At 46.2% G+C, this 14,607-nt stretch overlaps 1 protein-coding gene across 2 annotated transcripts; it reads left to right on the top strand.

The window, feature by feature from the left end:
- The first annotated feature begins 538 nt into the window (after positions 1–538).
- Positions 539–13,661, top strand: POMT1 (protein O-mannosyltransferase 1). 2 transcript variants are annotated; one of them, XM_058818207.1, is made up of 21 exons: positions 539–606; positions 1,001–1,124; positions 1,752–1,895; positions 2,534–2,640; positions 3,264–3,314; positions 3,656–3,802; positions 5,057–5,168; positions 5,637–5,702; positions 5,813–5,906; positions 6,324–6,479; positions 7,033–7,163; positions 7,387–7,482; positions 8,810–8,902; positions 9,888–9,984; positions 10,073–10,165; positions 10,660–10,780; positions 11,011–11,108; positions 11,622–11,735; positions 12,218–12,344; positions 12,425–12,602; positions 12,819–13,661. In XM_058818207.1, the coding sequence occupies exons 3-21, from the start codon at positions 1,774–1,776 to the stop codon at positions 12,991–12,993; spliced, it is 2,178 nt and encodes a 725-aa protein (XP_058674190.1). In that variant the 5' UTR covers positions 539–606; positions 1,001–1,124; positions 1,752–1,773; the 3' UTR covers positions 12,994–13,661. The 2 variants fall into 2 exon arrangements, with proteins under 2 accessions (XP_058674190.1, XP_058674189.1); XM_058818206.1 differs by having other exon boundaries at positions 566–690.
- The last annotated feature ends 946 nt before the right edge of the window (positions 13,662–14,607 follow it).

Raw genomic sequence — 14,607 nt, 5'->3', positions numbered from 1 at the left:
TTGTCTGGTTCTTTTAGTTATTAATAAAAAAAAATCAAATCCAAAACAAAAAAAAACCCCACCCAAACAAAACACCCACCCGCCCCAAAAAAAAATATTGAAAAAGAACAAAAAAAAAACCGAAAAAAAAACCAACAACAAAAAGCAGACCCAATAAAAAAGGAAGAAGCTAAACACACAGCACACAAGCCCCAGCGGCCGGGTCGGTGATTATGACCGTGATGCTGGCGGGTCCCTCACAGCCGCCATGTCTGGGAGACGGGGCCTGCTCCCGCATGCGGCGTTGCCATGGCAGCACTTCCTGGTTCCGCCCCGTGCGGATGCGTGCGTCTGACGTCACATCCGGCATCGGCAGGTAGGGGCGGGTGGAGCGCGGCGCGCGGGAAGGCCACGCCCCCGGCGCCGTGTGGGGCCGGGGGTCCCGGTTCCGATCCCGATCCCGGTTCTGGGCTTGGTCCCGGTCTTAATCCTGATCCTGCTCACGATCGCCGTCTTGCTCGATCCCAGTCCTAGTCCCGATCTTAATTCCGGTCCTAGTGCTGGTTCCGGCCGTGCTCCCGGTCCCGCTGGTCACTCGCTGCCTTCACTCCCGTAGAGCTGAGGGGGGTGGGCGAGGCCCTGGGGAGGCTGTGGTTGGTGCTCCTCTGCCCCCCAAAAACGCCTAAGAGAGGATCGAGGGCTGGATCCAGGGTGGGTGGTGGGGCTCGGTGTCTCTCTGAGGGCCACCTGAAGGGTCGGAGATGCCACCCGAGAGCCTAAAGGGGGCACAGGGCGGGGTGGGGGGCGCTTGCCCTGCTGCCCCCTCATGAGGGTTGCGGAGGTTTGAGTGTACCCCGAGGAGGTGCTGCTCACCTGCCCTGGGCCCCGCTGTACCGCAGGGCCTCCATCAGGGGCTCCCGGGCTCGCAGGGCGTGCGAGGGGGTGACAGAGCCCGGGTGGGGGCACAGCTCTGCCCTGGTTCCTGCAAACCTCAGCTCCACGCAGCGCTTGTGTTCTGTAGGCACAGAGAAACCAGGCCAGTGGCACGGCTCTGGATGCTGGTGATGTGCTCGCATCTCGCTTTGTTCTCCCCTGATCAAAGCCTCGCTGATGGATTTGTTCTGGTAACTTTCCGTTGTGTTGAGGTGAGGAGGCATGGCACGGATTCTCTGCTATTTTCTGACCTGGCTTTTAGCACTTCTGCTTAAACAGCACCTGTACCTGTGCTCCAGTAACAGCACCAGTAACCAGCTTTCTAATGCAGAGGGCGTTTGGGGGATTTGCTCCTCCCTTCCCCAATCCCAAAGAAATACCTCTTTTTGTAAGGAAGTAATTTATTTGAGGTTTTTTTTTTTTTTTTTTTTTTTTTTTTTTTTAAGCTACCTGGGCTCTAAATAGCTCAGTTAGTGAGGTCATCTGGTGCCTGAGCACATGGGTTGTCCATAGTAGCATCAGAATTTGGGCTGTGAGGTTTGCTTTGCTCAAAGCAGAATACAGGCTGGAGAATGAAGCTGCTGTGTTTCTGCAGAACCAGTGTAAGAATAAACAAGGTTTCTAGCTTACTACTGCAGGCAGAAGCAGGGCAGATGAAAAGTGTGTCAGTTCAGTAACTTTATTTTTGCAGCTAGTCCTGAAGGTAGAATAGTAACACAAAAACATGAAAAGCAAGAGAATTTTGGGAATTAAATTACCATGAGCTGCCTGTAGCAGAAATCAGGCTTGATGCTTTCTGTGAGCCAAAGGGTGACTGCTGTTCTCTTCTGCTCTCCAAGGTTCAGACAAACCTCTGACAGGATGCTGGGATTTCTGAAGGAGCCAGTTGTGGTCACTGCAAAGATCAACGTGAGCCTTGTGGCACTGACTGTGATGGGATTAATGAGTCGTCTCTGGGGGCTTTGCTATCCACGGGCTGTGGTGTGAGTAATGAGTTTCTTTTATTCCTGAATGACACAGACTTGTTTTTCAGACATTTGTGAGCAAGAATGCAGGAGCAGAAGAGCACAGCCTGACTGATGTCAGCCTCTGTAAATCATAGAAACACAAAATCCCAGACTGGTTTGGGTTGGAAGGGGTCTTAAAGCTCATCTTATTCTGCCCCCTGCCGTGGACAGGGACACCTTCCACTATCCCAGGTGCTCCAGCCTGGCCTTGGGCACTTCCAGGGATCCAGGGGCAGCCACAACTTCTCTGGGCACCCTGTGCCAGGGCCTGCCCACCCTCACAGGGAAGAATTCTTTCCTAAAATTCATCTCAACCCACTCTCTGTCAGGGTGAAGCCATTCCTGCTTGTGCTGCCATCCAGGCTCTTACAGTCTCAGCCCATCTTTCCTGTAGGCTCCCTCCAGGCACCACAAAGCCACAATTAGGCCTTCTCGTTTCCAGGCTGAACAATGCCAATACAGTGATAATCTTTCCCTAATTAAAATCCTTGAGGAAAGCCTCAGTGCTTCCTTGCATTCTTAGCTCTCTACCAACAAACTGATGTTTGCTTTCTGAGTATCCCTGCAGGATCATTGCTGTTAGATTTGACACTTTTCTGCCTCTGGTGTTTCAGTTTCGATGAAGTTTATTACGGCCAGTTTGTTTCCCTCTACATGAAGAGGATCTTCTTTGTGGATGACAGTGGCCCACCCTTTGGCCACATGCTGCTGGCCTTGGGAGGTAGGGTCTCCTGGGACTGGGGAGTGCCTGTTGCTTGTTGCTGTGGAAGAGAGAGGTGCTGGTTAGAAATGAATCATTAAATCCACTTTGAGGAGAAAGCACAAAGCAAATGAGAGCCTGATGCAGAGAGAATTGAGTTTTCCTTTATTTAGGATGGTTAGGGGGCTGTTGCATGAATAAAGGAGGGATGATGAAGCCATGTATCCATCACCTCACTTTATCCAATCCTCTCTCTTGGATTTTTTCCATCACCTCTCTTTATCCAATCCTTTGTACAGTGACCAGAATCCAATCCTTTGGAGAAAGAGAAAAGTAAGATGAGAACTGCTAGTGCAAGAAATAGCCTCAGTTCCTTTCTGTACAACATCAAAGTGTCTGTATGGGAGGGAGGGATTAAATATACATCTGACTTTGTCACTGAGAATCCCTTGTTCCCAATTTATAGTCTTTGTGCCTCTGCACATTCTCAAGTATTCCTGCAGACAGAACAGTATCAAAGAGGACCCTTTTGGGAAAGAGGGCCTTCATGCAAGGAGAAGCTGTGTGTTTGGGAAATGGTTCCCAATTTAGCACCAGGTTTTATATGTGCTTTGAGGCTGGAAATTCTCTTGTTTGTGTTGTAGGTTACTTAGGAGGATTTGATGGAAACTTCCTATGGAACAGGATTGGAGCTGGTGAGAGTTGTTTTTAACTGTGTCATTCTTTAGAGAAAAGAAGCAGAATTTCAGCAACTGACAGATTCCTTTTGCTTGTCTAGTGGAAATAACACTTTCCCACCACCTTCACTTGTCTTTTTAAACAAGTCTTCTGCAGGTCTCTAGCACAAGTTAAAAGCACTGTGAACTCATAGCACAGGCTTTCTAAATCAGCTAAAACATTTAAGCAATACAAGATGGACAAATCAGTGCAAATAGGAGTTAGATTTCTCTAACAATCAAGAAATTCTGTGTTGGTCTGTCCTCTCTGCATTGTGTCTCCAGCCTGGTGGATCACTGGTTCCTGTGTTCTGTTTCAGAGTACAGCATCAATGTTCCTGTGTGGTCCCTGCGACTCCTGCCAGCCCTGGCTGGTGCTCTCTGTGTGCCTTTGGCCTACCAGATTTTGGCTGAACTGCATTTCTCCCACTGTGCTGCACTTGGAGCTGCTCTTCTGATTCTCTTAGGTGAGATTGTTCAACTGAGCCCTTCATACATGGGGAGAAGAGTTCCTTTTCCCCTTAGGAATGTTTAGGGTTATGTCACTATAGGACACAAAAGAACACAAGCTCACACTGCTGTTCTCAAGGTGAAGAAAAAAGAGAAGTTTATTTTCTGACTCTGACATTTATAGTTTTCTAAAAGTGACAGTGGATTGGAGGGTGACAGTGACACCTCTCCAATGACACTGGTCAAACTAACAGTCTGTCAACTCTTTCCTCTTCCATAAAGGAATGCAAAGCAATGAGTTATTTACAGAAAGTGTGTGAGAAAGTTGACTACAAGAATGTCAACATAAGAAAACTTAGAAAATTTTAAAAAACCAAAGTAATAGGGTGGAGTAGCACCTCCCCAGGAAATATGAGCAACAGATCAGCCCTGGCCTGTGCCAGTCTGTGCTGAGCCTCCCTGGTCTCCTCCATCCTCACAGCCCTGCAGCAGGCTGCCCTTCTGGGCTTTATAAAAGTTATTTTCAATATTAACCAAAGCAGGCAGCCTTAGCAGCCTCACAGGAAACCACATTTCTTGTATTCAAGGAGGCCTGAACTCCCTTCCTCAGAGGTTTACAAGGTGAGTTACAACATTCTGGCATTTAACAGCAGGACAACTCAACTTAGAGTCAGAGCTCATCAGATTTCTTCAAATCCAAACTGCAGCAAACCAGCCTGTGTCCTTAGCACTGTGGTTTGACACTGTTCTGGTGTGTACAACTAGCTGGTTTTGTTTTCTCTGAGGGGCTGCTGGCAGCTGCCTCAAAGGGAAAAAGCCTCTCAGCAGCTCTTTAGCAGCCTGATAAGAGAAACCTCTCCTACCCACCAGCTTCGCTGATTCTGGCTCATTGCAGCTCCCTTTCCTGCAGATCTGTTGTGGTGCTCATTGCTTGCTGTGCTTGCTGCCTGGACTCTCTGCTTTGAGAAGCACCTCTGCATTTCCCAGCACTGATTTTCTTTGCTTTGTAGGAAGTGCAGCAGCTTATCAGCCTCCTGATAACTTCACTGCTTGCCCACCTCTTTGTCTTGGAAGCAGTTATGTCCATGTAATTTGCTCCTGCTGGAAAGTTTTTGTCCCTCTAAACCCAGCACTTGCCCATTACAGCCAGCAGGAGCTGTCTGTCCCTAAAAAGGAAGGTCCTTTTGTTGAATAACAGTGTGATTGTCTGAGATGGCACTTGCCTGTAGACAAGTTTATCTATTTTTGTGTCCGTCTCTCTTTTCCAACAGAAAACTCTCTGATCACTCAATCAAGGTTCATGCTTCTGGAATCAATATTGATTTTTTTTATCCTGCTTGCAGTTTTGTCCTACCTGAAGTTCTACAATTTGCAAAAGCACAGGTAAAGCTGGATTGTCTCCCACATGGAGATATTGTCATGGTGACTTTTTTTGGCACAAACTGTGTTTTTCTATGCCTCTTAACCGTTCTGAAACTCACTTCACCTGTCTGTAAAATCCAATGCTTCACCCTCTCATATGGCTGCCCCAGAATTTTTCTATTTAGCAGTGTTAAGGACTGCTTTTACTGTTTGCAGGGTTGTCTTTTTCAATTTTAAAATAGAAATAAAATCTCTTGGGAGCATTTCTTTGCCTACCCATATTTTTTACTGGAAGGTTTCCTTCTGTGCACAGAAACACTGATGATAACAAGTCACTTAATTTTCCTTTGTGAGTGTTTACAGGCACTGAATTTAGAGATATTTGTCTCTTTTGTTCTCTGATCCTTGCAGAGGATGAACTAATCCTTAATAAAGTAAAATTATTGTTAAATTGAGCCTAGCAAGTGATTTAATACATTTATCTTTAAGTTCCTTCTCTGGAAGCTGGTGGTTTTGGCTCCTGCTGACTGGAGTAGCCTGTTCTTGTGCAGTTGGGTAAGTGATGGTGTCTTACCTGGACTTTAATGCCTGCTGTTGAAGAGAATGTTAGAATATTTAGGTAATTGTGTGGTTTTTTAACCATGTGCATTTTTATGCACTTTCAGAGTGAAATATATGGGCCTGTTTACCTATATGCTGCTCTTGGCCACTGCAGGACTCCACTTCTGGCACATGATAGGAGACCAGAACTTGTCAAATGTATGTAGCACAGCATGCAAAATATATTATTTGTCACTTTTCATTGCAGAAGCCTTTGAAGCCCACAGATAACAGTGCAGTCTGTAGCTGGCTTTTGTCTAAAATTCCTTGTCTGGAAACCCTCCTGTCATAGCACAGCTCCCAGCTCAGTTGCTGGGGAAGATGGAATTAAGTTTAACAAAAATATGTGTGTGTGAGTGTCTTTTCTGCTGTTTTCCATGTCTTGGTGATGTGTGACTCAGAACATGCACTTGTCTCACACACTCCTGCCAGCTCCACTTCAAATCCTTGTCCACAAAGTCACAGCTGAATGAGAGCAGTGGGGAAAACTTAGAAAAGACAAACAAATAAAGTTAAGTGCTCTGGAAATTTTTATATCTAGAGCATGAAAGAAGTGAGCTTTCTCTGTTTTTCCAGGTTTCCTTGCTGTGCCATTTTCTGGCCCGGGGTCTGGCCCTCATCATCATCCCCATGGGGCTCTACCTCTCCTTCTTCTATGTTCACTTGGCTTTGCTCTATCGCTCTGGGCCTCACGACCAGATCATGACAAGTGCTTTCCAAGCCAGCTTGGAGGTAAAGGAAATGTGGTCTTGAACTGATTTATTAGAGACAAGAGGGGAGAATGTTCACTATTAGTTTAATCCTGTTCCTTTGATCCTGCAGATTTTGCCCCTTTTATGTCATTTAACTATTTTGCTGCTGTAGTACTGCTTTAAGGTGAAGCAATAATGACTGAAATCCTAATAACAGATGAAAACCTTTTCCCAGTGAAGCAAGAAAAATATATTCACTCTTCTGCTGAAGGTTTGTCCCTTCCTGCAGGAAACTCCACAGAAGTAGATACAGTACTGAACTCTCACATGGTGACATGGCATACTATAGGGGTATGTCTTTTAGAACGTGGCTTTGGGGATATTTCCTGAGACCTTGTAGTTTTTTAGGTGTCGGTGTATTTAATATCTATCGAGTATGGTGCTGCAAGACTTGATTTTAGTAGATAAAACCAAATGAGAAGACACTGTGTGAAGATACTGCTGTGTTGGACTGGGATGTGACTCAATGGAATTTAAACAGCCTCTGGGTTTTTTCTTCTTCTTTGTACTTCCCCTGTCCTTGCCCTTCTCAGGGTGGGCTGGCTCGAATCACCCAGGGTCAGCCCTTAGAGGTGGCCTATGGCTCCCAGATCACCCTGAGGAACGTGCTGGGCAAGCCCATGCAGTGCTGGCTCCACTCCCACACCAACACTTACCCCATCAGGTGAGGAGTCTGCCTGGGTCTCTGTGGGGAGGGTCAGCTCTGCTTCTCCACCTGCCAGTCCAACTGTAGCAGTTTGGGTGCTGGCAGTGTTTTCACTGATCCTTCAGAGTCCCTGTGCTCTGTAGGGATGATCAGTGATGTGGTGCTGGTTTGTGCTGCTGGCACTGGTGAGCACAGAGCTGTGCCTTTACACCTCTGGGGGGTTTTGTTACTCCCTGTGCAGGTATGAGAATGGCAGAGGGAGTTCCCATCAGCAGCAGGTGACCTGCTATCCCTTCAAGGATGTCAACAACTGGTGGATTGTCAAAGATCCTGGAATGTGAGTATGCAAGAGATTTAAATTCAACCTATATGCTTCAAAACTCAACCAGGGCTTGGATTGGATTGGACATAACTCTTCTCTGCTTATGGGTGCAGAAGCCTGGTGTGATCTGAGCAAGTGATTGCAGCTCTTTGCACAATCCTTCTCAATGTAGTAAAAACATTACTGAGGACTCTAAAATCCTGTCTGAATTGCTCCTGCCAGAACATGGGCTGTGCACAACTGGGACTTGAAAGACTCACAAGTCCACTGGAGATTCTTCAGGTGTTTTGCATGAAAGGGAAGCTCTGCTTTTTGAAATGTGAGTCATGATGTTAGAGTGTCTTGATGAGTTTTATCAAACTTGAATAAGTCTCAGAAAAGAGTAGAAAACACTTTTGAAACATGAGTAGTTCTTTGTGTTAGAAGTGTGGAATGAGCTGTGAGATCTGCCACGTAGGGAAGGATTCCAAGTGGTGCGTGTACCTGGGGCCTGGTTTGTGCTGAAGAGTTTTGCCATTGTCACTGTCAGTGCAGAGCAGGACTCTCTGTCCTTGTTTTGTCAGTAAAAGCCTTTGAGTGACATAATTCCATACTGATCAAAAAGTTGCTTTGTAGGTTTCTTATGTTGTTCTAAGAACTGTAGAAAGAGTCCTATCAGAAGGACTGTGTGCCATTAAAAGTCATATCCACATTGGGAAAGTTTGTCCATGGTCCAAACCTTTCAAGTAGGGACTCTAACAGAACCACAGACCCCAAATATATTAAAATTCTTCAAACTCAGAGGACTCCTATGAGCATTGGAGGGTGTGAAGTTCTTCTATGGAACAGTAAAATATAGGCAGCAGTTCAGTGAATTGCAGTTCCCCCTTGCCATGGCCCTTTCCAGAGGCCAGGTGAGAGTTTATATGGTGTTAAAGCCATTGATCTCTCCTACAATTCTGCCAAAGTGACACCTGCTGTCATGCAGCACCCATCAGACTCAGTGAAGCACTCAGTGATTCACACGAGCCACCAAACAGCTGTGTGACAGTAATAACCTTAATTCACTCCTGACTGACCTGGATTCAGAGCACTGACCTAATGCCTGGAGTGTCAGTATCCCATTACTGATCCTCTGACTCATTCTGCCCTTAACTCACCTTTCCCTTGATGAGCTTTGCTTCCATTCTGGTACGACCTATATATATTGTTTTAATTTCTCATTTTCTTACCCAAATTTCTGTCCCCACCTGCAGCTTCTTGACCCAACAACTTGGTCATGACAAGGCTGTGGTCTATATAAAGATGTTTATAATTGAACCATTTCCAGTTTAACCATTTGCTGTTGGGTGTCCCTCCCCAGGCAGCAGCTGGTGGTGAGTAACCCCCCCCGGCCCGTCAGGCATGGGCACATCGTGCAGCTGGTCCATGGCATCACAACTCGCTACCTCAACACGTGAGTCCTTTCCTCCTGCTCTGCTCTGCCCTGCCAAGCCTGCTGCCTCATTCTGCTGGCTTGGCTCTCAGAATAACCACTCAGTGACCTTGCATTCAGATATGCCATATACTGCCTGTTATTTGTGGATTTTTACACCAGTGTGCCTTGGAGGGACCTCATGTGGTTAGTGCCATATGCCATCCCTGTGGCCCAGAGCAAGGATGCTGTGTGCTTATTTATTTTTTCTGATCGACTTGGCAGTGGGATTTGATCCTAATCACAGACTTCTTAATAGTTGCTTACTGCTTCTGTTCTTCCCTACTAGTGGCCTTTAGAGGAGTTCATAGTTGTTCACATTTCATGGTAGTTCTGCAAATTCCTAAATAGACTTCCCTCTATCAGTCTTCGTCCTCACCCTTTCATTGCCCCCACTCTGGACAGGTGCAGAAATTCAGCATTTTGTGTGACTTAACCCAAATCCAAGTGCACTGACTTTGATGGCATGCCCCTACCTGAAGGATGTGTTAGCAGGATGTGCTGGAGAACCTGGTGTGCTGTGGCTGTTTGCCAGAGATTCCTTCCTGTTTTGAAAGCCTGCAGTATGAAGTTGCCTCCTGACTGCTTCCCAAAGGGCATCTGTGTGTACTTGAATATCACTCAGATTAGGAAGGGGGTTGTTCTGAGCTTGGGTTTTTGCTATGTCCCTTCCAAATCTAATTTGTTCATTATTGGAAACCCCAGTGAACAGCGTCTCTGTTTGTCACAATCAGTGCTTGTTCTTCAGCCTGGCATCACAGGCATCTGCATTGGCTTCCTCTGAGCCTGTTCCTGGCAGCTCTTGCTTGTGGGGAATGCTCTCTCTCAGAGTAAACAGTGCTATCCCAATAAATGAGTTACTTTTTGCTTTATTACTGAATCCAGTCTAAGCCAATTCCACATGGGTTTGCTTTTTATATGTATTTGGGAAATGGTAATAGAGGACCTTCCTTTATTTGTCTTCTAGGCATGATGTTGCTGCTCCTCTTAGCCCTCACTCCCAAGAAGTTTCCTGCTATATTGATTATAACATCTCCATGCCAGCACAGAACCTCTGGAGAGTGGTGAGTGGTCAGAGGGAGGGGAGGAGCTGATCATGCTCCAGCAGAAACAGCTGAGACAACGTGGGTCAAAATCATCTTTCTGTTGTAGGAAATTGTAAATCGTGAGTCTGACACGGACGTGTGGAAGACAATTCTGTCAGAAGTGAGGTTTGTTCACGTGAACACCTCTGCAGTGCTAAAGGCAAGTGAGTTATGTTTATTTGCCTGTAGCTTTTGCTTCATGCAGTTCTTGTACTCTCAAAAACTCTGCTCCAAAATGGCTACACCACTATAACGAATAACCAAGTAAGTAAATTAAAAAGGAAATAATTGCTCAGTACGACAAAAAAGCGTGTTTTGGGTTGTCACACTGATACTCCATCCCTCTCTTATCAAAGGTGTCCTGCTTCTCCAGAGGCTGTGACCACTCTACACTCAGCTTACAAACTGATGCTGAGTCTATGTGCCTGTGAGAGCAGCTGGAATAATTAAGGATCTTTTTCTTCACAAAGTTTGCCAGAATCACTGATTTTATGGCTGTAGCATTTATTGAGATTTTTTTTTTGTGGTGACTCTTCACATATTTTCTAGCAGTCCCTTGCTGTCATCCAGTGCTCAAGCAGAATTTCTTCCATCCTGCAGTTCAGATTGGTAGAACTTTCAGTTTACAAGTTCACTGTTGCCCTTCTCTTTTAGCTCAGTGGAGCATCTCTGCCTGAGTGGGGATACCGGCAGCTGGAGGTGGTGGGAGAGAAGCTGTCCAAAGGCTACCACCAGAGCATGCTGTGGAATGTGGAAGAGCACAGATATGGCAAAAGTATGTCTCAGCCATGTTCCTGCAGCAGGTTTCACTTCATGGTGGTGGGAAGGTGGTACTGTGTGTGTTGGTTCTACCGTGGTGTCAGATTCCTTACAAAGTCCCTTCAGGTGCTGTTGCAGTTGGGTGATGTATTGGAGAAGGGCTCCTGGGAGAGTGAGGAGCCTGTGTGCTCTCTCCCCTTTCTGCCTGTTATGTGGTTATTTCTGAGCTTTGCTGTTTTCTTCCAGGCCAAGAGCAAAAAGAGAGGGAAGTGGAACTTCACTCCCCCACACAGATAGACATCAGTAAAAACCTCAGTTTCATGGCAAAATTCACAGAATTGCAGGTGAGTGTCTTGTTATCCCCTTCATTTTTCCTTCTGCTGCAGAGCAGGAACCTCGGCATTTCTGCAGACTCTGAGCCTGAGCATTCATTGTTTAATCCTTGCTGATAGTTTGGCTTCATCGCTGTAAAAAAATGTTTCTGAATGCACTTATAAGGGCATTAAAGACCTGGGCTGTCCAGTAATGAATACCCAAGTGATTGTGTAACAAAAAAGGGGGAGGAAAATTGGTTGGGCACCCAGAAGCTGCCTGAAACTGAACTGTAATATGTGGTAAATGCAGTGAGTAGTGTTGATGCCCCTTACTATATTTGTAGAAATCCATTAAGGAAAGTGCATTATTTAATAACAAAATTTTTAAATTGTATTGATCAGTATCCATATGAAATATGTAAAATATTTCTCCACTCCCAGCTTAGGAACTTAACATCTTATATCTGGAGCTGTTCACCCATGCCTGCTGTCCCACCTGTTGTTCCAATGCTGAATCCTTCTGCTTACCTTTTTTTTTTCTAGTGGAAAATACTGACATTAAAAAATGAAGACACAGAACATAAGTACAGCTCCTCTGCCCTGGACTGGATCACAATGGACACCAATATTGCCTACTGGCTCCACCCCACCTCGGGGGTAAGTACAAGAGGCAGAAGTAGTTGTGAAGCTTTTGAGAAAGCAAAACAGCTCAGATGTGAGCCCCAGGAGCAGGAGTCAGAGCAGGGCTGCAGTTTCCAGCCAAGGACTTTCCCTGTATTAATATATTTTCCATGAGGGGTGTGTTATTTGTTTTAGCATGAGATACAGGTTTGACAGTAGTTGCTTTTAATTAAATTATGTTTGCTTGTACCTTTTTTTAAAAGGTAAATTGCAGTTTAATAGTTTCCATTATTGATTTCATTTAGAAGATGAGTTCATCTCCAATAGCATCCTTTAAATGCTTTCCATTACACAAGAGTCCTAAAGCAGCAAAGTTTATCAACCAGCTTTGTTCCAGGTTACTAGGCAGGCTCATTCTGGAGCTTAATTTAGCAAGTTTGTGTAGGTAATATTTAAACTTACCTAAAAGAACCACAGCATGTTCCTGCTTCTGGCATAGACCCTCATGTATCCTGCAGGCCCAGATCCACCTCCTTGGGAATGTTGCCACCTGGGCTTCAGCTAATGCTGCTGCTCTGCTGTACCTGTGTCTGTCCCTGTGGTACTTGCTGCGGCGGAGGAGGAGGATCTACGACATCCCTGAAGGTCTGGCTGCACTCTGTGTGTGTCCAGGTGGAGCCTTGTGCCTTGCTCTGCTCTCAGGTGCCATCTCCTGTCTCCTGCAGATGCCTGGCAGCTCTGGATGGCAGCAGGAGGCATTTGTGGTGGAGGCTGGGCTGTGAATTACCTGCCTTTCTTCCTGATGGAGAAAACACTTTTCCTGTACCACTACCTGCCTGCTGTCACATTCCAGATTCTCCTGATTCCTGTGGTACTGCAGCATCTCAGCGATCACCTCTGCAGGTATTTGGCTCAGCAGAATAGTTCTCTTGAACAGGACTGGCACAGCTCTTTCTCCAGGGCTGCTGCAGGGAAAGCAGTGATTTTTCCAGCAGTGATTTTTCCAGCAGTGGCCAAACTCTGTCATTTGCCTTTAGGGAAGCCAGGCACAGATCTTTTGGATGAAGTGTTTGGCCAGCCTTGATGTAACCTGAGTGCTCTTTCCCTGTCTGATCCCAGATCTGTGCTGCTCAAGAGCATGTTCAGTGCCCTGGTTGTGGCCTGGTTCTCCTGGGTGTACTTTGTGTACTGCACCTTCAGCCCCCTGACCTACGGGCAGCCCGCGCTGGCGCCCGCGGAGCTCAGGGCCCTGCGCTGGAAGGACACCTGGAACATCCTGATCAGAAAGCAGTGACCACTCCAGCCTGGCTGCAGCAAGGGAAACACTTGTGCAAAGCCAAGAATTTATTGTTAATATCATGGAAATCTTAACAGTCGCTTCAGGTATTTGGTAGTAGTCCTGATCTAATGATTACAGGAGGAAATAAAGGAATGCTGTTACAGAAAAGGGCTCAGCAGTAATACAGCTGTTCTGAGCACAGTTCCCAGTTTCTGCCCTTCTTACATTCACCCCTCACTGCCCCTCAGGGTGTGAAGGTTGCTGCCTTCAGTCAACAGCATCCCAGCTCCTTTGCTGGGAAGAGCTGCAAGAATTTCTTCTCTTTCCTGGAAATACTGTGGTGGTTTCTTCCTTCTGGCACTACATTGCACTTAGGGCCATTTCATGTGTTTCCTATCACTGTGGTCTGCAATCTCATTATATGCTTACTATAAATGGACTCTTTCCAACACATCTGACACTTTTTTCTGTTTTCTTTGTTATGCCCGAAACCTGGGTTTTCCCTCTCTAAAGCTGTTCATCTTTAACAATCAGTAACTGGCCCTGCAGCCTTACAGCATCATTCCATGACTCCACTCCTCAACAATGCATTATTTGCCCCCAACTTCCAATGCTCTGCTATCATTTCTATTTATGTAAACACAGCATTAAGCTACATTTATAAATAGTTCGTTCTGCATAGAATAATGACTTGTTACTATTATCTATTTATAATCATCTGACATAAGCATCACTTTTAAGAAGATAAGCAAAATAAAAAGACATTCAAAAATTGCTGTTACAGCTAAAGAAGGCCTCAGGCAAGCCAGGAATTGAGCCAAAGCTGGAATAATCCTTTGGTCATGCGGCACTGATGTGAGGCCTGAGGCCTGTTACCAGCAGTGCCAGTATTGCCATTACACCTCAGATCCCATGGGAAAGGGAACTCTGGGCAGGGTAGGACTGATCCTGCTGACAAGGAAACCTGCTCCAGCTTGTGCACATGGGTTCAGGGTGAAAACACTGAAACCCAGCCCGTGGCCAGGCCTGCACCAGCACAGAATTCACAGAGGTGAAGGTGAAGCACTGGGGACTCAGTGGGGAATTTGTCATGGCTCTGCCCCGGTGTCTGAGCAAGGCTGTAGTACCTGGGCCACATTCCATTGCTGTATTTCCATGTGGCTGCAGCAGCAGGTCCTGCAGGGCAGCACAAAGCTGCCAGAGCAGCATTCCCACACCCCAGGGGCTGTGCAGTTCCTCACTGCTCTAAAAAATTCTATTCAAGGCTCCCCCACCCTTGAGGAAGGTATGATCCAACACCACAGTCATTCAGAGCAGGTTTTTGCTCCTACTGCAATCAGCCCTGAGAGCTGATGCTTCAGGGCAGTAGCTCATGCTCTAAGTCTGTCACCCTGAGCTAGACAGCAGGCAGGAAATGCTCTGCCTTCTCCTGGGCACTGCACAAGTACCACTGAACTGTCAACACCTGAGACACCAACCCTCCACCCCCTTCCCAAGGCTGAAAATACTATAGAAATGGAAGTGCAGACTCATTGCTGAAGTTTGGGTTTTTTCTCTAAATTTTCAGCCACAACAGAACCAAAAGTAACAATTCTGAGTTAAGGGGAGAAAGAACTGTTGAGTATAAAA

Source organism: Ammospiza caudacuta, chromosome 21 (assembly GCF_027887145.1).
Source record: "Ammospiza caudacuta isolate bAmmCau1 chromosome 21, bAmmCau1.pri, whole genome shotgun sequence".
NCBI classification, from domain to species: Eukaryota; Metazoa; Chordata; class Aves; order Passeriformes; family Passerellidae; genus Ammospiza; species Ammospiza caudacuta.
Note: the sequence above shows the minus strand (reverse complement) of the source record. Positions and strands in the feature narration are given on the sequence as shown.